The sequence below is a fragment of the Eurosta solidaginis genome, chromosome 4 (genome assembly GCF_040869045.1).
Source record: "Eurosta solidaginis isolate ZX-2024a chromosome 4, ASM4086904v1, whole genome shotgun sequence".
Lineage (NCBI taxonomy): Eukaryota > Metazoa > Arthropoda > Insecta > Diptera > Tephritidae > Eurosta > Eurosta solidaginis.
The window spans coordinates 208,048,488-208,072,630 of record NC_090322.1 but is presented as its reverse complement, the minus strand read 5'-3'; the positions used below and the strand labels follow the sequence as shown (position 1 = coordinate 208,072,630).

General features: G+C 33.1%; 1 protein-coding gene across 3 annotated transcripts in view; it reads left to right on the top strand.

Annotated features, from left to right (window-relative positions):
- Positions 1 to 784: 784 nt before the first annotated feature.
- mys (myospheroid) overlaps positions 785 to 24,143 on the top strand; it is a 42,127-nt gene continuing 18,768 nt past the window's right edge. The window contains exons 1-4 of one of the 3 annotated variants that reach the window (XM_067784654.1): positions 785 to 949; positions 15,430 to 16,004; positions 16,079 to 16,307; positions 23,658 to 23,742. In XM_067784654.1, coding sequence (XP_067640755.1) covers positions 15,479 to 16,004; positions 16,079 to 16,307; positions 23,658 to 23,742 — 840 coding nt within the window. In that variant the 5' untranslated portion in view covers positions 785 to 949; positions 15,430 to 15,478. Of the gene's footprint in view, positions 950 to 1,017; positions 1,400 to 15,429; positions 16,005 to 16,078; positions 16,308 to 19,726; positions 19,812 to 23,657; positions 23,743 to 24,143 lie in introns of those variants that run through there. The other 2 variants (XM_067784653.1, XM_067784655.1) reach the window with 2 other exon arrangements.

Genomic DNA, 24,143 nt, shown 5'->3' with positions numbered 1-24,143 from the left:
AATTATTAAATAAATTGTAAAATTAAAAATTGCTTGAAATACAATGTTCATACAATTAAAGCAATACGGGCAATCCCCGATTAATCCATATAAAGAGACAACATTTGATTAATTCGTTGTAGTTCTATAAATAGAACAAAAACAGCGATAATATGCGTTTGTAACCATTTCAACTATCGTAGGAGTGCGAGTTCGACTCCCACTCCCGGGAGAAAAGGCTTTGAAGAGATTTACAAGGTACAATCGAAACAGCTGTCGCCTTGTCTGTCCTGATGTCACGTTGTTTAAATTTTTCCCAAATTATTAAATAAATTATAAAATTAAAAATTGCTTGAAATAAATGTTCATACATTTAAAGCAATACGGGCAATCCCCGATTAATCCATAAAAACAGGATGTGATTTGTGCGCTTAAAAGATTGTAAATGTGCGGGAACAATATGTACAAGACGAACCAGTTTTTCGCGCATAACTTTTAAACGGGTAAAAAAATTTAACTCCCGCTTTCGGATTCTTGATACCTCACTCAAAAAAAGGCCCAATTTTAGGGTGGGCCCCTAAACTGCACAGTTTCCAAAAATAAATATATAAAAGTACCAAAACCGTTCCAAAAAAGAGCAAAATTGAGAAACAAACAGGGACCGGCGGACCAAATGGGTTGGAAGGGACAATTTTTGGTCCAAATCGACGGAAGTGGCAACCTTGCTGAGAAGTATCTGACAGATCCGAAAAATTTGACAGCAAGATATTTTCGAAGTATCGCAAAAGTTGATGTCAATCCGTTTAGATTCTTCGAAAATTTCAACGAGTGTGGTTTGTGAAATCGGACGGTTTACGTGAGTAAATTGTTATTATTATTATTATTTCGCACACCCCTGATGGGAAATAAATCTGATTAAAAATCATAAAATCATATAAAATTTACTATATTGTGCAATATACATAGAAGTGTAAGTGAAAAGTATTAATAAATTGTTGAAAATTATATAAAAATAAATGCAGTGAGTGATCAACGTTTCTTGTGCTGCAGAACCAAAAAAGAAAAAGATGATTTCATTCATTCCGTTCTTTTGAGGATTCAAACAAGCGTTGGAGGGGTGACGATGAGGAAGTAAAATGGCAGTGTTAGCGGAAAATATATGAAATATGAGAAAACAAAGAATGTGTTGACACAAATAGCGGATTAACTCCAATAGTTCCAAGATGGCATCATCAGCAAAAACTAGTTCTGCCTTGAAAAGCATTTGATAAAATGAGCAAAGAAAATAAAACGTGATAAAACAGTGCAATGTTATTAGTCAGCTGCTTGCTAAAAAATGGTTAAAAGCAATACGTACATACCTACATACATAGATATGTATCTACAATTCTGGACCTATTGTGCCATGTATCAATTATGAGTAAATATAGATGAATATACTCCGTACCTACCTATGCATGTATGTATGATATCCGAGAAAATAAGGCTATTAGGAAATCAGTGCCACTCCCAAATGCGTATTCCTTTGCATTCAACGTATTGAATACTCACTTATAGGTATATGTATGTAGGAATATGAGTGTGAGTGCATCGTACAGAACTAGTTATTTAACGCCCACTCGTAGCAAACGCATTCATATACGTATGTACGTAACTGCATGTGCTTACAGCTGTGTGCACGTAAAGGCATAAAGGCCGCGGTACAATGCCATTTTTCATATAGATGCGTTTAACACAAGCTTATGCATTCCAATAACATCGCCACATTCAACCAAGATGTTGCGTTTGTAAATATGAAGGAACTTCAGACTTGGCAATTGAAGTTTATTACGCCTTCCCATTCACATACAAATTTTCGCGAAGCACTGTTGTAAACATATTTTGTGTCGTATTCGATTGTTATATTGCCGTTCTTAATTGTGAAAAATGTTAGAAAATAGACCAACCAGTGGGAAATATAATTTCACTTGCAAAGTGTGCCAACACTCTTAGCCAAAGCAAATGTCAAATTCTTCTTCTTATGATTTGTTTGGAACAAAATTGGGGAGTTGGCTACTTTTCAATATCAGATGGCGCCAGTGTCGCTAATTCTACCATTCTACATAAAAATACGTGCAATGTACTCATAATGCATAAGCATGTGTTAAACTCATCTATATGAAAAACTGCTTATGTGTCGGAACTACAAAAATATCATCGGCACACATAAATGAAAGGGCCAATTAATGGTGAATAATCATATAACCATAACCAGATAAAACAGCTGATCGAACCTACATTATGGAAATCAATTTAATCGATTAATGATGCCATACCATAACGCTAACGCCATAACCATACCATAGCCAACCAATTGGTTTTTGGTTTCTCGCCATATCCATAACCAAAAAATATTTGAGTTGGTGAATTTAATAACTATTTGTAGACTTTATTCATTGTTTTGGATACGTCATGACTAAGAGACTTATTTTTTGTGGAATATGTTTGTGATTTTTTGCGTTTTCTTCATTTTTATGAAATTTTCACGATTTTTAGGTTAAGGCACCTTTGATCGTACGTCGGTGGGTAACTGCTGCTTTACTTTAGGTCAACAACATAACCTCACTTGTTGGGCAGATCTGTTTGCCAACATTTACATGTATTACAAAAGTAATAAATTTTGATTGTTTCGTTTTTCGCACAAATTTATTCAAAAAAATTAGTTCTAAAGTTTGCGGAGGGTTAATGTTATTATAAAGTTTTTTCTTAAATTACCGAAAAAAAAAATTAATTGGCGAAATTTAATAAAATTGCCACTGCTATTTTCGTGCTCGCTAGTGAACATGAATTCTTGTATTGGCTCGCTTACCACATATTAGAAAAATTAAAAAGGAGAACGATACGAACGCCTAGATCGCCTTGGGGTTAAATCGTGTCAACCGTTTATTTATTGTTTTTAAATTATTTAAGATTTTTGAGACTTAAAACTTACAGGTCTGAAACTTGAAACAAATTTTGATGTTTTCAAAATGATTTTTAGAAACTTGCCAAATCTTCGATCTTTATTAATCGTCTTTGAAATTGGTTTGCTATTTTCATGCTCACAACTGTACGTACCTACATATATATGTATCCCGTTTATGCACCTTTTTGTTTTATTCGTCAAGTATAGATTCATTGCTGTTTCCAATCTGTGGTTCCACCAATATAATATCCCTCTTTGTTTTTGTAGCTTTGCTGTTATCACAGTTGTTTTTATATTTTAGTTGTTGTTATTTTACCTTCAAACTTGTTTGGTTTGGCAATTTTTGATATACATACTTGTTGTTGTTTTCGAATTTCGTGTTGGCGTTGATCGCGTTATTGCAGATGCGTGGGTTAAATATAGCCAGCAACACAGACAACTAGCACCAACATCAACAGCCGTCAAAAGCGCCAAAAATTTCAGTATTAGATGTTACTTTTATGCTCGATTTCTGTTTATGTATTTACATACATAACTACATACACATTAAGACCCACTTGCAAAACGGCAATTTAACTTTCTAACTCAGAATTAACCTGATATGTAGACTAACTCAGAGCTTAAAAAATAACATTTGTCGTTCAGCAAGTGGGCCCAACTCACCATAAAATCTTGAACTTTACATACGGCTTATTTCACTGGATAAAACGACTCCTAGCTAAGTACATTCCTTATACAAAAGACCTTGTCCGTCCTATCTTTGAGGCAACCTTATGTACGGACTGATAGACCCTGTGAAGAATCCGGTGGTGGGCAGCGGCCATAACTTGACCTCATGACCACCTCATAAGGTCAGTTAATCTTAAGACTACTTCAAATAGCCAATTGATCGCAGAATTTATGGCCTTTTCAAATATGACGTAAATACCATTAAGGAAATTTCCGTTTGGACCTTACGATCATTTCGGAAATACCCCCAGCGGGTTAGGAGGCTTAGAATATACCCGCGGCAGGTAATAGTCGACTGAAATACCCAAAGGATTCAAAAGGTTAGGTAGCGCAACCCTCTCAATTGTCAACCCCACCTAGCCGTGTTTCTTCAGCAGTCGAGGCTCTGGCGGGGAGTACGGGGCGGGATGGGCTAGAATGTTCAATGTGTTCTTTGAGCTTCGGGATGTTCATGCCTAGGTATTGGAGTCGGGTTCGCCAATGCGGAGAAATTCCTTACTTGTCCATTTGGCAAATACCAAAAGCTTTCTAGGACCTATGCTACTTTATGTTTATGGATCTGATGTCTGTGTCGCTCAAAAGAGCTGGAGTCAATGACGGAATCAAGAGAGTAATCTGAGGATTAGCTTTACAGTTGAAAATCGGATGCCACTTTGCCAAGTTATAATAAAAAACGATTTCGAAATCGTCATATGATGGCGATGTTTTTCGATCCAGTCTAATTTGCTGTTTGCATATCATCAATCGAAAATGGGAGACCGTCACGCAAAGCACCAGTTTCACTCTTCAGGTTTAATGACTGTCTCCGAACTAGCGCTAATCGTATGCAGAGCGGTACAGTTGGTGGCCACACTTGTACTAACAGCGCTAAAGTCTGACCTATATGAATTTAAAACAATTACTATTTGAGAACCACCTACTACTGAGCCAGTTAAGACCTTTTCAAGTCTGCAATGGGCATTTCGTAGGGCATCACAATGTTAAATGTCAGTTGAAGAACTATGAGCGGCCATAATTAGAACTACATAGCAACGTCTCTTTATGAGTTTGTTCTGCGCTAGTTCGGAACAAGTGTGATTTGCTGCAGGGCATACATACTTTCTTCCTGTTGTCCTTGATATTAGCAAACTGCATACACACATGTCGTGATGAGTAATTCATTGTTTGCTTTAAAGCTTGGTATGCCAATCATTTACTATTGTTTACTTTATGTGCAATTCCGCCATGAAACCAGTTTCCTCCCGGCAACACATAATCTAAAATCAGCCGAACGGGCGCTTGCTATGGTCACAATACAGTGTGACTTTGCCATTTAATGATTGAGATTTAAGAATCGCCCTACCCCATTCAAAGACTTCATTTGTTTTCTATGTACACCAATTAGTCTTGTGTTGGGCTCACCCTTATTTAGAATACCTCAACGTCATTGGGTTTTTTGGTTGTCCTGATTGAAAACCTATTTACTTATTTTGTTAAATCACAAAATCGTCGCCGCCGAAGGTGCTAAGGTTCGTTGTTCTTGTTGTTGTTGTTGTAGCGATAAGGTTTCTCCCGAAGGCTTTGGGGAGTGTTATCGATGTGATGGTCCTTTGCCGGATACAGATCCGGTACGCACCGGTAACACAGCACCATTAAGGTGTTAGCCCGACCATCTCGGGAACGATTTATATGGCACATTAAACCTTCGGCCATACCTCCCTCCACGCCCCCAAGTTCCATAAGGAGCTTGAGGTCGCCAGAGCCTCGTCTGTTAGTGAAACAGGATTCGCCGCGGATAGGTGAGGTTGACAATTGGGTTTGGAGAAGCTATATATTGCGCTGGCAACCTGAAAGGGTTGCGCTACACAGCCCCTTGAATCTGGTATATTCTGACCCCCTAACCCGCTGGGACATGCTAAGCTTCGTCGTAATCATTGCCTACAAAAAAAAAAAAAGGATTCATGTAGATATTACCCAGCGTTCACTGCATGTAGATATGGATTTGGCGAAAATAAGTTCTATCATTCTCACTCTATAATTAACTGGTAGGGCGACATAAGGTCAACCACCAAATGGTCATTTGACGTTATGACCACAATTAGCCGCTTTAAATAGTCATAAATTCAATTGACTTTATGACTTCTCATAATTTGGCTTTATGGCCTTTAGGAAATTTCTGTTCGACTTTATAACTATTTCAGAAAAAAGGCCATAAACATATCCAGCAGTTTAAGATTGGCACAACAGCAAAAAACTTCTGCAGGATTCATTAGACGTTTAGTTTAATATGTTATTCTTGTTTCAAAAGAATCCTCGCCGGCACCGCTTTTAATTCGATTTTTCACGTTAATGAAACCAGAATTAGGAAATCCAACCTAAATCAGTACCAAATCCGGATTTTCTCTAAAATTAGACTAAATATTGAGAAAGAAGCACCACAGGCGAAAATTTGAATCTTCTCTAAACTTAAGTTAAATAAGTTCTGGTCATATCATAGAAGACCTCATTGGGCCAGTTTTTATCAAATTTTTCACTAGAATGGGACCAAAATATCGGAAAAGGAGAGCCGTATGCAAAAGTTTGAAATAAAAAAAGTTCCTTTTTCTTTCGACTAAACGAAGATATAGCGAAAACAATAAAACGTTACTGTTATGAAACAAAATAATTGTCCTTATGGCCACTTGAGAAAAATGGGAGTTGACTTTACGTTGTAAAATAAATGTCGTTGACATTGTAACCATTTGAAAACTAACGTTTGGACCATATGAAGTGGTGATAAGATCAGTGGACGTTATGGCCGTTGACCTTATGGCACTAGGGTGGGTCAAACTTATTGTTGAAAATTTTCTAAAAAAATTAGGGAGGCTCGAAATTCATTTCAGACCTATGGTCCCATGGACAATATTACTCAGTATGACCCAGAAACTGGATATGAACTTGAAGTTTTGTTCCCCCATTTTTGCCCATACAATTTGACCCGCCCTATTATGACACCTTTCCAATAAGATAAACATTTTTCTACGCGGGGTCGCCCCTCGGCAGTGGTTTGCTTCTAACTGAAAATTCATCTGCCCCTGCAGATGCCGTTCGAAGTCGGCATAAAACAGATCTCGCCGATTGTTAGGACAAATTAAAAAGGAGCACGACGAAAATTGGAAGAGAAGCTCGATGATAAATCGCGCTAAGTGTTCATTTTTTAATTGAGTATACATTCACTTCTCTTCCCACATATCTTTTAGGTGGGAGTATTTTCGTTTGAAATGGCCAGCTAACCAATCCCTTTGAGAAATTGCTATTATTCGTAACGTTTACCGGTTTGATTATTTTCTGGAGATCCATTTAATGATTGATTAAGATTACTAATTAATTAAATTAAAATTATTTTGCAATTAACTAAGTAAAAACAAACTTATGAACAACAATCATGGGTTTTCACGATTCGTGGACAAATGTAGTCATAATAATGTTCAAAATCAGTATTGTTGTTCAATTAATTAAAATTAAGTGCATATATAGAAATGAATTAAAAATAATAATTATTAATTACTATAATAATCTGCAATCACAAACAAACAGATTGCATTCCTCCATTTCCTGTCATCTACCGGAATCTTTTCCCAAAGTTTTATCTCTTTAGCATATCGGAGAGTTACTTAGAAATTGTTCAAGACTTTATGATTTTGACACTGAACTTAAAACAAAGAAAAAGTTTAAGTATATAACAATTTACGAATTCACTTTGACTTTTAATTGCTAAACGTAATTGTTTAAGTACATAAGAATTTCGTTTATATTGCTTTTTATTGAGCTTTCGTATATTTTGTGATAAAAATTTTCTTGACTGCCGCTAGTCACTCATTTCGTTGAGTTGTCGTTGTCCATGGAAGATGACTCACTTTTGGCTCACAATTTGATTCATATGAATTCATGCTGAGTGTGCCCCAAACAAAATCAACAATTGTTAAAGCAAATAACGTCAGCATCGATAGCAAAAAAAAGTAATTAAAAATAAATCAGCAAAAGTGAAAGAGAAACAAAAACAAATTTAAACAAGTAAGGAAGTCTAAGTTCGGGTGAAACCGAACATTACATACCCAGCTGTACACTTGAAATGCTGTTGTTGTTTGTTTTGTGTGCTTAATAGTGTTACAAGGCTGTGCAATAATACATATACATATGGTTATATTCTGAACTAATTTTTCTTCGAGTTATGGCTCCCGAAACATAGAAAATTACTTAGTCATAAAAGAGAGGTGCCACACCCATTTTTTAAAATTTGAAGTTTTTCCTATTTATTGTTATAAATCCACTTGGGAAATGAAATACCATTGATATAAAGCTCTTTTTTGCAAAGATGTAGCTTATTTTATTCGTCCACGACCCTTTTAAAATCTTTTATATAAAAGTGGGCGTGGTCCTTAAACGATTTCATTAATTTTTCTTAAAAGCATTCCTTATAGTAAAGCAACCTCTCTGCCGAATTTTTTACGATAACTTTAACGATTTTTAATTTATGATTAATAATATTTATAAAATTGATTTTATCACAAGTGGGCGGTGCCACGCCAGTTTTAAAATTTTTTTCCAAAATGCTATAACTTTTTCAAAAATTTACCGTTTGAGATTTTTTTTTTTTTAATTTGTTTTAAATGTACTTTTCGGAAAAAATACAAAAAAAATTTTAGTTTTTTCTTCAATTAAATAAAAAAAAAAAAAAATAATAATAATCGGCCCACTCCGGGATTAGTGGGGATGATTGCAGAATTGATTGAAGTTTTTTATGAGAAAAAAAAATGGCGAAATTCGAAAAATCTCGAAAAACTGAAAAATTACAAAAAAAAAAAACTTTAAAAATTTTTTTGTATTTTTTCCGAAAAGTACATTTAAAAACAAATTAAAAAAAAAAGTTCCCAAACGGTCAATTTTTGAAAAAGTTATAGCATTTTGAAAACAAAAACGGTGTTTTTTTTAAAAATTCATAACTTTTTTTGAGTTGGATGAAAAAATTTGAAAAAATTCTGAAAAACGTCTTTCGTAAGCTAGAAAAAGAAGAAACACTTTCAGCCAATTCTGAAGGGGTCGGGTCAAAATTGGTCGAAATGGGATGGAATACCCCATATATATATATATAGTATATTTTTTAGTGTAAATTCAAAGGAAATATAATTTAAAGAGCAATTTGATTTCCGCTAAATAAAAGAATGTGTAAATACAATCAATTTTTTTTCATGCCTTTGTTTACGAAGTCGAAATCCAGTGATGCATATAAAACAGGTTCTTTGACTACTAATTTTATGGTATTAAATACTTTTTTATACTCAGTTGAGCAGAGCTCACAGAGTATATTAAGTTTGATTGGATAACGGTTGGTTGTACATATATAAAGGAATCGAGATAGATATAGACTTCCATATATCAAAATAATCAGGATCGAAAAAAAATTTGATTGAGCCATGTCCGTCCGTCCGTCCGTCCGTTAACACGATAACTTGAGTAAATTTTGAGGTATCTTGATGAAATTTGGTATGTAGGTTCCTGAGCACTCATCTCAGATCGCTATTTAAAATGAACGATATCGGACTATAACCACGCCCACTTTTTCGATATCGAAAATTTCGAAAAACCGAAAAAGTGCGATAATTCATTACAAAAGACCGATAAAGCGACGAAACTTGGTAGATGAGTTGAACTTATGACGCAAATTGAAAATTAGTAAAATTTTGGACAATGGGCGTGGCACCGCCCACTTTTAAAAGAAGGTAATTTAAAACTTTTGCAAGCTGTAATTTGGCAGTCGTTGAAGATATCATGATGAAATTTGGCAGGAACGTTACTCTTATTACTATATGTACGCTTAATAAAAATTAGCAAAATCGGAGAAGGACCACGCCCACTTTTAAAAAAAAATTTTTTTAAAAGTAAAATTTTAACAAAAAATTTAATATCTTTACAGTATATAAGTGAATTATGTCAAGATTCAACTCCAGTAATGATATGGTGCAACAAAATACAAAAATAAAAGAAAATTTAAAAATGGGCGTGGCTCCGCCCTTTTTCATTTAATTTGTCTAGGATACTTTTAACGCCATAAGTTGAACAAAAATTAACCAATCCTTTTGAAATTTGGTAGGGGCATAGATTTTATGGCGTTAACTGTTTTCTGTGAAAATGGGCGAAATCGGTTGATGCCACGCCCAGTTTTTATACACAGTCGTCCGTCTGTCCTTCCGCATGGCCGTTAACACTATAACTTGAGCAAAAATCGATATATCTTTACTAAACTCAGTTCACGTACTTATCTGAACTCACTTTATCTTGGTATGAAAAATTAACGAAATCCGACTATGACCACGCCCATTTTTTCCATATCGAAAATTACGAAAAATTAAAAAAATGCCATAATTCTATACCAAATACGAAAAAAGGGATGAAATATGGTAAGGTAATTGGATTGTTTTATTGACGCGAAATATAACTTTAGAAAAAACTTTATAAAATGATTCTGACACCTACCATATTAAGTAGAAGAAAATGAAAAAGTTCTGCAGTGCGAAATAAAAAACCCTTAAAATCTTGGCAGGTATTACATATATAAATAAATTAGCGGTATCCAACAGATGATGTTCTGGGTCACCCTGGTCCACATTTTGGTCGATATCTGGAAAACGCCTTCACATATACAACTACCACCACTCCCTTTTAAAACTCTCATTAATACCTTTAATTTGATACCCATATCGTACAAACTCATTCTAGAGTCACCCCTGGTCCACCTTTATGGCGATATTTCGAAAAGGCGAACACCTATAGAACGAAGGCCCACTCCCTTTTAAAAATACTCATTAACACCTTTCATTTGATACCCATATCGTACAAACAAAGTCTAGAGTCACCCCTGGTCTAGAAAGGCCCACTCCCTCTTAAAATACTCATTAACTCCTTTCGTTTGATACCCATATTGCACAAACGAATTCTAGGGTCACCCCTGGTCCACCTTTATGGCGATATCTCGAAACGGCGTCCACCTATGGAACTAAGGATTACTCCCTTTTAAAATACTCATTAACACCTTTCATTTGATACCCATATCGTACAAACGCATTCTAGAGTCACACCTGGTCCATCTTTATGGCGATATCTCGAAAAGGCGTCCACCTATAGAACTAAGGCCCACTCCCTCTTAAAATACTCATTAACTCCTTTCGTTTGATACCCATATTGCACAAACGAATTCTAGAGTCACCCCTGGTCCACCTTTATGGCGATACCTCGAAAAGGGGTCCACCTATAGAACTAAGCCCCACGCCCTTTTAAAATAATCATTAACACCTTTCATTTGATACCCATATCATACAAACAAATTCTAAAGTCACCCCTGGTCCACCTTTATGGCGATATCTCGAAAAGGCGAACACCTATAAAACGAAGGCCCACTCCCTTTTAAAAATACTCATTAACACCTTTCATTTGATACCCATATCGTACAAACAAAGTCTAGAGTCACCCCTGGTCCACCTTTATTGCGATACCTCGAAAATGCGTCCACCTATAGAACTATGGCCCACTCCCTCTTAAAATACTCATTAACTCCTTTCGTTTGATACCCATATTGCACAAACGAATTCTAGAGTCACCCCTGGCCCACCTTTATGGCGATATCTCGAAACGGCGTCCACCTATAGAACTAAGGCCCACTCCCTTTTAAAATACTCATTAACACCTTTCGTTTGATGCCCATATTGTGCAAACAAATTCTAGGGTCACCCCTGGTCCACCTTTATGGCGATATCTCGAAACGGCGTCCACCTATGGAACTAAGGATTACTCCCTTTTAAAATGCTCATTAATACCTTTCATTTGATACCCATATCGTACAAACGCATTCTAGAGTCACCCCTGGTCCATCTTTACGGCGATATCTCGAAAAGGCGTCCATCTATAGTACTTAGGTCCACGCCCTTTTAAAATACTCATTAATACCTTTCATTTGATACCCATATCGTACAAACGCATTCTAGAGTCAACCCTGATCCACCTTTATGGCTATATCCCTAAATGGCGTCCACCTATAGAACTATGGCCCACTCCCTCATAAAATACTATTTAATGCCTTTCATTTGATACGCATGTCATACAAACACATTCCAGGGTTTCCCTCGGTTCATTTTCCTACATGGTTATTTTCCCTTATGTTGTCACCATAGCTCTCAACTGAGTATGTAATGTTCGGTTACACCCGAACTTAACCTTCCTTACTTGTTTTAAATTCAATGTCTCATGCGTCATCTACTGGCTTATCATTTTTGTCATAATAATTTAAATATCGTTGGACAGCGCTAGTTTTGGTTAAGTGCCTGATTTCAAAAGAATAAATTTGAGCAGAGTACTTTTTAAGTACTGTTTTACTTTAGTACTTTTTTATTCTGCAAACTTCGGGCAGTGATTTCACCGAAATATTCTTCATTCCGATTCGCCGTATTGCAGCAAAGTACGAGTGTCGTTTTAAAGGGCCAATTAAAGTTCCTTAACCCTAACGCCATAGTCGTAACCATACCCATATCCATAACCATCTCCAAAGTAATCGATTAATGGTGCCTTAACCTAAAAATCGTGAAAATTTCATAAAAATGAAGAAAAGGGAAAAATTACAAACATATTCCATAACAAATAAGTCTTTTAGTCATAACGTATCCAAAACAATTAATAAAATCTACACAAAGTTATTAAGTTCACCAACTGAAATATTTTTAGGTTATGGATATGGCGAGAAACCAAAAACCAATTGGTTGGCTATGGTATGGTTATGGCTTTAGCGTTATGGTATGGCATCGATTAATGCGATTACATTTATTTCCATATGGTTGGTTCGATCAGCTGTTTTATCTGGTTATGGATAAGTCACCATTAATTGGCCCTTAACTTCGTGATAACTTACGTCAGTTGAAAACATATAGCGAAGTACTATAATATACCTGATTTTTGATCTTCATAATCTAGCCAGAGTATCGTAGTTTTATTTATTAACTTTTTGATTCTCCTTCGAAACTCGATAAATTTTCCGGAGATTTTTTCTGTCGAATACTCCAAATCTCATATGATGTCTACAACGCTGTACCGTTTTCGCACAGAAACTTAATCGAATCACAATTCTATTTAATGAAATAATTAAGTTTCCCTTTTCATACAGGGCCTTTTGCTTCATTAAGCAAACATCTGTCAGCAGCCCCAAACAATATTTCGTTTTTTCAAAAAATATGCCTATTTTGGAAAAAGCCATATTATTATCTTTTGCAAATGCAGCGAAAACTAAATTTTGAAATTTTTTCGTGTTTTTCTATTTTTTGTAAATTATTGAAAATAATTTATTTTTGATTGTCATTTGTTACATTGACAATACAATTCGAAGCACCAAGCAAAACCGACTGGATTTTTCACTCGATTAGGCATTCAATAAAGCAATAATGAGATAATTAAGAATTTGTATTTTGTATGGAAGATTAAGTTCAATTAGGCCTTTAATGTAGAAAACTTAACTAATTATTCCATTAAGCCTCTGTGTGAAATTGGTATTAGAATGAACGTGAATTTAGTCAGGCATCTTCGGTGGATCAAAAAATTAATAGGTCGGTATTTTGTCGCAAATTATGCGGTTATTAGTTGCGAAGAGAAAAAAATTTGCCGCGCTATTTTTAATAGCGGGAAGAAGAGCTTCCTCTTAACTCAACTAACCTCTGAACGTGTGTAAGCGGAGCGTAAGAATTTTCGCTGATCTTGAAGCTTTTTATCTGTACTCACTATTGCGTTACTCTGTGCCCTGTTAGCCACTTGAAATTCTGTACAAGATAGCAATAGCTACCAAAGTCAACAATGACATGTGTCAATGAATTCAGGTTAAAGAGATGTCGATACATCATAGGAGTATTCTAGAATGCGATAAGCGAATAATTTAGATGCTCATAGAAGCAAACAAGTGAGGGAACCCGAGCACACTAGCAGGTAACATAAACGGCGTTAAAACAATGCGTAGCGGTTCAAATACACGAAAAGGGTGAAGTTCTATTACTATTTTTTTTGGTGGTGAATGCAGCAAGTAATTGCATACAATATGTTTGTGTGTTAATTTGGCAATTCAGTGAAACGCAGAGTTTTGGGTATGAAGGGAATTTTTTCGATATTTTCAATTAAAGCTTTATTTTTATACTCAGCTGAGCATAGCCCACAGAATATATTAATTTTGTTCGCATAACGGTAATCCGTAAGGGCATAAACTAATCAAGATAGATATAGACTTCTATATATCAAAATCATCTGGGCGAAAAAAGAAATTCATTTAGACATGTCTGTCCGTCCGTCTGTCTGTCCGTGAACACGATAACTTTAGTAAATTTTGACGTATTTTAATGAAATTTGGTATGTAGGTTCCTGGGCACTCATCTCAGATCGCTATTTAAAATGAACGAAATCGGAGTATAACCACGCCCACTTTTTCGATATGGAAAATTTCGAAAAACCGAAAAAGTGCGATAATTCATTACCAAAGACGGATAAAGCAATGAAACTTGGTAGGTGGGTTGACCTTATGACGCAGAATAGAAAATTAGTAAAATTTTGGCCAATGGGCGTGGCACCGCCCACTTTTAAAAGAAGGTAATTTAAAAGTATTGCAAGCTGTAATTTGGCAGTCGTTGAAGATATCATGATGAAATTTAGCAGGAATGTTACTCCTATTACTATATGTGTGCCAAATAAAAATTAGCAAAATCGGATGACGAACACGCTCACTTAAAAAAAATTTTTTTTTAAAGTCAAATTTTAGCAAAAACTTGAATATATAAGTAAATTATGTCAACATTCAACTCCAGTAATTATATGGTGCAACAAAATACAAAAATAAAAGAAAATTTCAAAATGGGCGTGGTTTCGCCCGTTTCATTTAATTTGTCTAGAATACTTTTAATGCCATAAGTCGAACAAAAATTCCTTATCCTTCCAAAAATCGACATATCTTTACTAAACTTAGTTCACGTACTGATCTGAACGCACTTTATCTTGGTATTAAAAATGGACGAAATCCGACTATGACCGCGCCCACTTTTTCGATATCGAAAACTTCGAAAAATTAAAAAAAATGCTATAATTCTATACCAAATACGAAAAGGAATGAAACATGGTGATTGGATTGGTTTTTTGACGCAAAATATAAATTTGGAAAAAACTTTGTAAAATGGGTGTGACACCCACCAGGTTGAGTAGAAGAAAATGAAAAAGTTCTGCAGGGCGAAATCAAAAGCCCTTGGAATCATGGCAGGAATACTGTTCGTGGTATTACATATATAAATAAATTAGCGGTACCCGACAGATGATGTTCTGGGTCACCCTGGTCCACATTTTGGTCGATATCTCGAAAACGTATTCACATATACAACTAAGGGCCACTTCCTTTTAAAACCCTCATTAATACCTTTAATTTGATACCCATACCGTACAAGCACATTCTAGAGTCACCCTTGGTCCACCTTTATGGCGATATCTCGAAAAGGCGTCCACCTTTAGAACTGAGGATCACTCCCTTTTAAAATACTCATTACCACCTTTCAGCATTGTGATTTTCCCTTATTTTGTCTCCAAAGCTCTAAGCTGAGTATGTAATGTTCGGTTACACCCGAACTTAGCCTTCCTTACTTGTTTAGGTTAAACTTCTTAGAGCACTTTCACTGACAACGTTGATCACTGGACTTCAACTTCGGTTTTTCGAAAAACAAATTACAATTCAACTTTTTTTAATTAAATTTTAACAGCTTCCATAACGTTGTACTTCCCACATTGCCCGCTGCGAACAAACACAACATGTTAGCGCACCATCACCGTCGTCCGCCTGCCACCTCACGGCTGGAGACAGCCATATTTTTTACCACTTTTTTCGTCTGCAGTGGGATTTTAGGCGGTGCCGAAGCACAACTAGCTGGAAAACTCATACAAGATCCTTGTGTGAATAAGGCTTCCTGTCATGAATGTATACAAACACAAAATTGCGCATGGTGCATGCAACCCGATTTAGGTGATTCACCACGTTGTTTTAGAAATACTATGCAAAATTATTGTCGAGAAGAATACACCTGGAATCCACATACCGAACAAAAATTGATTATTAATCGTGAATTAACACGTGGTGGCAACTCTAGTGCAGCTACAGCTGGTTATGGTTATGGTGGTTATGGTGGATCTTATGAAGCGGGTTCATCGTATAGCAGCAGCAGCTCGAGCTCATCTTATGCGGGCGCTTATGGTAGCGCGGGATATGCTGGTGCAGCAGGCTCTAGCGGCGAAATTGTTCAAATGAGTCCACAACGTGTAAGCCTCAAATTGCGCATAAGTAAGTTGTAGGAAGAAGGAAGAGGTTTTTTATTTAAAATATTTCATTGATCTTTTTCTCTTTTGTTTTTGCAGATCAAGTTCACTCTTTAAATATGCGGTATTCACAAGCTGTCGATTACCCCGTCGATTTATACTATTTGATGGATTTGTCAAAATCTATGGAGGACGATAAGGATAAATTATCTGCTTTGGGTGATAAATTATCGGAGACCATGCGTAATATAACATCGAATTTCCGTTTGGGATTCGGTTCATTCGTTGATAAGGTGTTAATGCCTTATGTTTCAACTATACCCAAAAAGTGAGTAATACGATTCTAAGTATTTTTTGTTTCAGATATAATTTAAATATATATAAGTTACAATTAAATCTGTGGAATTTTGTTAAGTAACCTAATTTAATGGAAAGTTTTTTATGTGGGGTTACAAAAACGCTGATAACTTGCTTTATTAATCAAAGTCAGTTAGATATCGATTATCTTACTTTTTGACATTTTTAAATTATAGGTAAGGATATCTCGTTGAGTTTGTAATGGATCTTGTTTAATAAATATAATTATCAGCTTTTAATAACTTCACTTAATCAAGGAGTTAGGGTGCTTTAATAAAATGCCACAGAAATACTAGCCACAACAGAGTATATACTTAATGTAAAATTTGTTGCTTTTTGATAAGCGGGACAAAATCTCTAAAGTGTCCCTCAGTTTATTGTCCAAAAATAGCCGTGTTTTTTTTACAAGCGTATACGTTTACGTTTGCGCCTAAAAAACGCTTATCCTCGCTTAGATAATGCTTAGGAGACCCATCTAGCGGCAGTAGTTAAATAACTAGCTACAGAACAGGGTGCACCTAAAATCGGAGACACAAAGCTCTGGTGGCCATAATGTATAACATATAGCTGAATCAGTTGCGATGAATAGTGGACACGCACCATTTTAAGAGGTGAAACATAGACACATATTTCAGTTACATCTGAGTATAAAGCGTATTGAAATTTAGTAGTACAAATTTTATGCGCAGCTATTTAAGAGGTGTATTTAAAGTTTGACCCTTAGCAGTCCATATAAGGTATAAGCATAAAGGTCTATAGATGTAAAGAAACACAGCTAATATGTCAAGAAGACTTTGTCACTTATATCAATTACATGTAGCAGTAGAAAATAGCGGGGAAGCAAATAAAAAAAATTTAACTCAATTAAAAAGATAACGTCGAAAGTTTTTGTAACTGCATTTTTTCACCACCAAAACTAAATGGACGTAGCGGAGAAACTCGATAATGGGAAGGAAAATTTGTTTTATGAAATTGGTATACATAATTTGTGTCCGAAAGATTCCAATTTCTCAATACATGATTTCCAAAATAGTCCAACTGTTTAACTATTTTGTCAAACACATATTTTTCAAAATTTTAATTTATAAAGTGTTTATACTACAAAACACACAAGTATTGTAAAAGAAGTAGAGCTTACGATTGCTCGAATTTGTTCGAAAAATTTCTTTTTCGAGAGCTTCCGATTTTTTCTTAAACATAACCGAGAGTTTCGGGTGTTACATATAATATTGCCAAATATCGACTTCGCTCAGATACGGCCTTATTAACAGAATTTCTGCGATACGTCTTTCTTAGGTTAGGTCGATATTAGAACAATAAAAAAATTAAAAAATTATTGTTTCAAAATTTGTTTTTATGTTTTGCTTAGTTTAAATGTATTTCATAAATTTTTTTTAACTCATTTTGTTTTGTTTTATTTTATTTTATTTTTTTTAACATTTTATTTTGTTGCATCTTATTTCACTTCATTTTATTTTATTTTATTTTATTTTAATTTATTATTTTATTTTCATTTATTTAATTTAACTTTATCTTATTTTATTTTCTTTTATTTTATTTATTTTAATTCATTTCATTTTATTTATTTTAATACATTTTATTTTATTTCTTTTCATTTCGTTTAATGTTATTTTATTTTATTTTAATTAATCTTATTTTATTTTATTTTGCTTCATTCCATTACGTTTAATTTTATCATTTTATAAATTTTTTTTTAAATTTTATTATATTTCGTTTCATTTTTGTCATTTTTATTTTATTCTATTTTATTTAATTTAATTTTATTTTACTTTATCGTATATTTTCCTTTTACTTACTTTATTTTATTTCATTTTATTTTATTTCATTTCGTTTCATGTTATTTTTGTTTTTCTTTATTTAATTTTACTTAGTTTTATTTTATTTTTTATATTTTTTTCATTTTAATTAATTTTTTTATTTTTTACGTTTATTTTATTTTATTTTATTTAACTTTTTCATTCTATTTTATTTTATTTCATTTCATTTTAATAATTTTCCATTATTTTTTTATTTTATTTTAATTTAATTTATTTCCTTCTATTTTATCTTATTTTATTTCATTTTCATTTCTTTTCGTGTTATTTTAGTTTATTTTACATAATCTTATTTTATTTTCTTTTTTTACTTCATTTCATTTGACTTCGTTTTTTAATTTAATTATATTTAATTTTATTTTACTATATCTTATTTTTAATTTTACTTAATTTATTTCATTTTATTTTAATTTATTTCATTTCGTTTCATGTTATTTTTATTTTATTTTATTTTACTTAGTTTTATTTAATTTTTTTATTTTTCTTCATTTCTTTTCATGTTATTTTATTTTATTTTACTTAATCTTATTTTATTTTATTTTACTTCATTTAATTTTTTTAATTTGATTATATTTTTTATTGCATTTTATTTTATTTAGTTTTATTTTGTTTAATTTGATTTACTTTAATTTATTTAATTTTTTAATTTGAAGCAATTTTTTTTTAAATTTTTTTCGTTGTAACTTTTATCTCAAAATGTCTAAAATGACAATTAATATTACAACATCTTAGTTTTCATGGAAATAAATGCACTTAAACTAAGAGATTTTGTCTTAATTAGCTATGATATTATTTTAAAATATATTTTAAAATATAAATATATTATAAATATATTTTATGTATTTTTTTTTTAGAAAATTATACAAAAAAAAAAACAAGTTATTACTAAGTAAATATTATTCAATCATTGTTTCTATACAAATATAAGCTCTGTTTTTATATTTAGATAATATTAAGTACGTATGTGGTTATTAATTTTTGTTAAAACTTACCAATTTTCTTATACTGGCATATATTTTAATATTAATTTGTTTCCATCTCTTTTTATCATAATTTTCTTGTTCACAATTTTTTCTTGTTTTTTTGCCGTTAAAATTTGTTTGACGTTCATTGCAAATTGGGTTCGCATTTGAAAAATAAATCATTTGTTTACTGTTATGTTCAATACAAATACATGCAACAAATAAACTTTAAACATTTTAAATTGATTTAAATTAAAAAAATCAAATCCATTAAAAAAACTAAAAATATAACAACTAACAATCACTCTTGCAAAAAATACAACAAAAAAACTTAAATATTTTCCTGCTAATATTTTTACAAAACAAAAAAAAATCTTTATGATGCGCCGTAACAACCAAAAAATATTCAAACAACAACAATAATAAAAATATATAACAACTATCACACCCTACCTACAACATCCACAAAAAAATATAATACGCTACAATTTACCATCATTACAATCGCAACTACTACATTATGCTACAATTACAACTCTAATCCAAATGCCAAAAACAACTACAACAATAAAATAAATAAACAACAACAATAGACTCGAACGACCCTGTGATGGCTGTGAGGCACCGTATGGTTATCGCAATCATATGCCTTTGAGTATAAATACCTCAACGTTCACTGTAAGAACAAGAAAAATGCTTTGAAATAAAAAAAAAATTCCGCTTTTATGCACTGCACTGATTTAACGCTTTTCTTTGCTTCTTTTCTTGCTTATGCTTTCCTTCTGTATTGTTTAGTATATTTATATGTTTTTTTTTTATATATTTGTGTTTGCATGAATTGGATTTCTTACGTCTGCATGCTGCTCATGTGTTTGGTTTTTTAATGTTATCTTAAAAACATGCAATACATTTGTTTTACACCACTCACATTCTGGCTCGCCGTGACTAAATTTTTCCAGATAGCTATAGTACCCAACTTGGCAAAAAAACACTTAAAAAACTCGGATGCCCTTTGAAAATGGAATATGTCCTTGGATAATCATATATATTATTTCGAATTGCTGTTTTTATGTGCAGGTCCCTTTTTCGCTCTTATTTGGAATCCAAATCTATAAATAAAGTTTTGGTTGTAAAGATGGAGATTCGGGCTATTAGCAAGCTTTGGGGAATTTTGGTCGTAGTGCTTTTGTTTAGCTATATTTTATTAAAATATTTTGTTAAAAATAAACGAAATCTATTTGTACTATGGCACTATTGTGAATATTTGCACTGCATTACTGGCAGTTGCTACCAAACGCTAGATGGCAGCGCAAGCTGTAAGTTTTGATTGATAGAACAGCTGATTTCTGTTGATATTTGATAAGAGACTTTTATATTGGTTTCGCAAGATGCGCACGGGTCCAGCTCGTATGTCTAATTTGTTTTCTCACAAGCTTGATTAGGACTTATTAGTTCATCGGTATCATTTATTAAAAAATTATGACTTGATTCGCTATTTTGTACACCAATGAGATAATACATACATATGTGCCATTTTATTGGCCTTTGCCATATCGATGGGATATATAATCCAAAATTAGGTCTAGAAAAGTCTATTTACACTAGTAAATGGTCGCACTTTTCAATGATATGGTCGGTCACATTGCGCAATTTTAGTTGACAAAATAGCTGTAAAAATGTATAGGCCCATTGAACTAATCTAAAACAGCTAATCGTGAAAGGAAAAAACTCATAAGTACCAATGAGACGCTTGCATAAGCCAAAGCACAAAGCGTATATTGCAATTTTGACAACTATTTAAATTACTATTGGAATGCATAATCCCCTTGGTAGTGAAAGGGTTAAATGAAATGTAACAATTGTTAATCAATGCAAGCCAGCAAATGGGTCTTGGTATAATTACTTTCATGTCAAATATTAATATCAAATAATACTTAAAATCGCCTCTTTTTGATTGAGACAAACTTCTGTCAAAAACATTACATTCAGCAAAAGTTTCAGGTTAAAAAGTTCGATTGACATGGAATGACCCATACACAATTTATGTAAATTTGTATGCCTGTATTAACATCGCCCAAATTTATGTTTGATGTGTTTTTCTTAAGGTTTGTATTTCTTGATTTCGTTGCACTGGTGTTGGTGTTTGTTTTGCACATGTTTTCGATTTGCTTTTGTGTCTTTTGGCTATGTATCTTTTTGTTTGTCGTGTCTGATTTGTTATGCATGACAATTTATGGTCTATGTTAATTTTTCCTCAACTACCATTTTAAATAAATTTTTTTTTTCAATATTTGCACAATAATTTTGTTAGATGTATGTATTTTACTACGAAAATAGTAGCGTAAGTATGTTTGAGTTTTGACCGCTATTAGTCATGGATGTTATGACCATACTTACAGTTGCGAGCAAGAAAATAGCTTTGAAAATATTTAAAAATCTTGTAATTTATTTTCTTCTTTTATTATCTACGGCCGGTAGCGTGCTCCGCCTACCACACAGAAGGTCCTGGGTTCAAGTCCCGAACAAAGCAACATCGAAAAATTGAAAAAGGTTTTTCAAGTAGTTTCAGCGACTTGCAGCGGTTTGGCAAACACTTAGACCCCCTTGCAGAAAGGCAATTTATTTTTTTTTGCTTAGAGTTAATTTAAAAAATTTGTCAGAAATGTATGAGTTTAACTTTTAAATCTGCCTTGCAACTCCCGCTCGGAACCAGCATAAAACATGTACATCTGTCCCGTCCTTCCAATTGGTAGGAAAATTTAAAAAGGAGGTAAATCGTGTCAAGTAGTTATTTATGTTTTCTTATAGCGGGATAATTTCGGGATTATGACGGTACTATTTTGAAATCGTTACAGGATTATTCCGGAGCCCTTTCGAGACAATTTCGGAATCATTTCAGCACTCTTTATGAATACGAAAAGTTATCGGGATGTTATGATTAACGGATTGTTATCGGCATGTTATCCATAAAAACTGTTATCGCAGTAATTGGTATATTATAGGTGAATTATCGGCGTGCCATCGGTCCATTTTCGAGAAGTTATGGATTTGTTATCGAAAATATATCGATTTTCCATCGAATTTTATCGAAAAAAACATCGATATGCTATCGAAAAGTTATCGATTTGTTATGGATTTGTTATCGCAAATTTATCGACTTGTTATCCAAAAAACATTGATTTGTTATCGAAAACTTATCGGTTTTTTATCGAAAAATATCGATTTTTTTATCAAAAACTTCGAGTTTTTATTCAAAAGCTATCAATTGTTATTGAAAATTTATCAATTAAAATAAATTCGCTAAAAGTTTTTGCTGCTATTTTCGTGTTTGCAACTGTATGTAGCTAACGGTGGCGTACACATAAAACCCATATTTTTAGTTTTATACTAAATAAGTAACTAGTTTTATATTTAGATTTTTTCTCATAAAACTATGCAGCTTTCCATATTCAGTGACAAAATTCAAAAGCTTATTAAAACAATTTTATATTTTTTTTGAAGAACTAGCATATTTAGCATATTTTTACCTGGCTGAAAAGAAAGCTGCTTCAAATATTTGGGGGACATCGAGATTTTAACCTTTTCCTAGTAGGGCCGTGGCACAGCCTACTTTTCCAAATTACAGGTTGATATAAAGGGAACATGCATATCCATGTATGTATACCTAAATATCATTAATTTGAGCCAAATTCATACGGATTTTCAGATCTTTTATTATAAGCTTTGAGTGTTTAGGCGATTCGAGTATTCCTTATTTCACAGATCGCTTGCAAATGTAGATTTTCTTTCAAAGAGAAAAAAGGACATATCGTCCCATTTATTCGTTAACCTCATTTGGCGTAAATCGGTTTTTTATGTGAAAACACTCCTAAGGCACCGATAAACGCAACGAGATAGTCAGTTTGTCAAAATAAGTTACCTTCATGGTTTTAAGCTCCTTCATTTAACACGTATCTACAGTTTTTGTATGCGATACGCAAGCTCTTCAGGTGGCTTTCTTCGCTTTACCGAAAATATCTCAGTTTTAGATACGATGGCTAACGAATAAAAGAAGATATGTGTGGCCAAATTGTAAAAATATTAGTTTCCAAAAAAATTTACGACTTGAGCTTGCCTCGAACGTTAGAGAAAAAGAGCTTACGCAGATTTCTGGAGACTTTCGAAAAAAATTTGCATGTTTGAAGTGAAGTGTGTACATCAACGACAGCTTTTAGGTATCTATGAAAAAATATTTATAAATATATTAGTTCTTAGTGACTCTTATATGTATATACATATTAAAAAAAAATTATAATAAAAATATTGGCATAAATCATTATAGAATGTGTCTCTTTTCTCTCTCTATCTCTCTCTCTCTCTCTTTATTTAATTCGTCATGCATTTGATTGTGTCATAAAAATATATAAAATATAAATTTTGCAATGTATTCACGCATATACATACATAATATGTCGATATGTTACCAATTTACGTATATAAATAAACGCATACATACATAAATATATATATGTAATAAATATATAGCTTGGAACATCCATGTACGAATTGTACTGCACCATATGGCTATCGTAATGTTATGGCTTTAAACACGGATACATATCATTTTTCTGTAAGTTGTTGTTGTAAGATGTATGCTTAGTTAACAACATAAAAAAATTATTGAAAACTTGTATTTAAAAGCCGATTGATGAGAATATATGGTTGATTCCGTAGTAAGTCAACGGACTTTTTCCATGACCTACAGCAGCAAACAGAAATATAGCAGTAGCAATTTTTATCAAAATGCGTCAATTAAATTATTCTTTTTTCGACATTTTGAGAAAAACGTCTATGAATTTCGCAACTGAATCTATGCAAACCAATCTCAAAAACTTTTTGGAAAAAAAAAAAATTATAATTAGTAAAAATTTTACAAAAATTTCGAAATTTTTATTTGGAGTTCTCTGAATTTTTTTTAATATGCAGTTTTATAGCCCAAACGATTTGAGTCCAACAAAGTACAAGCTATAT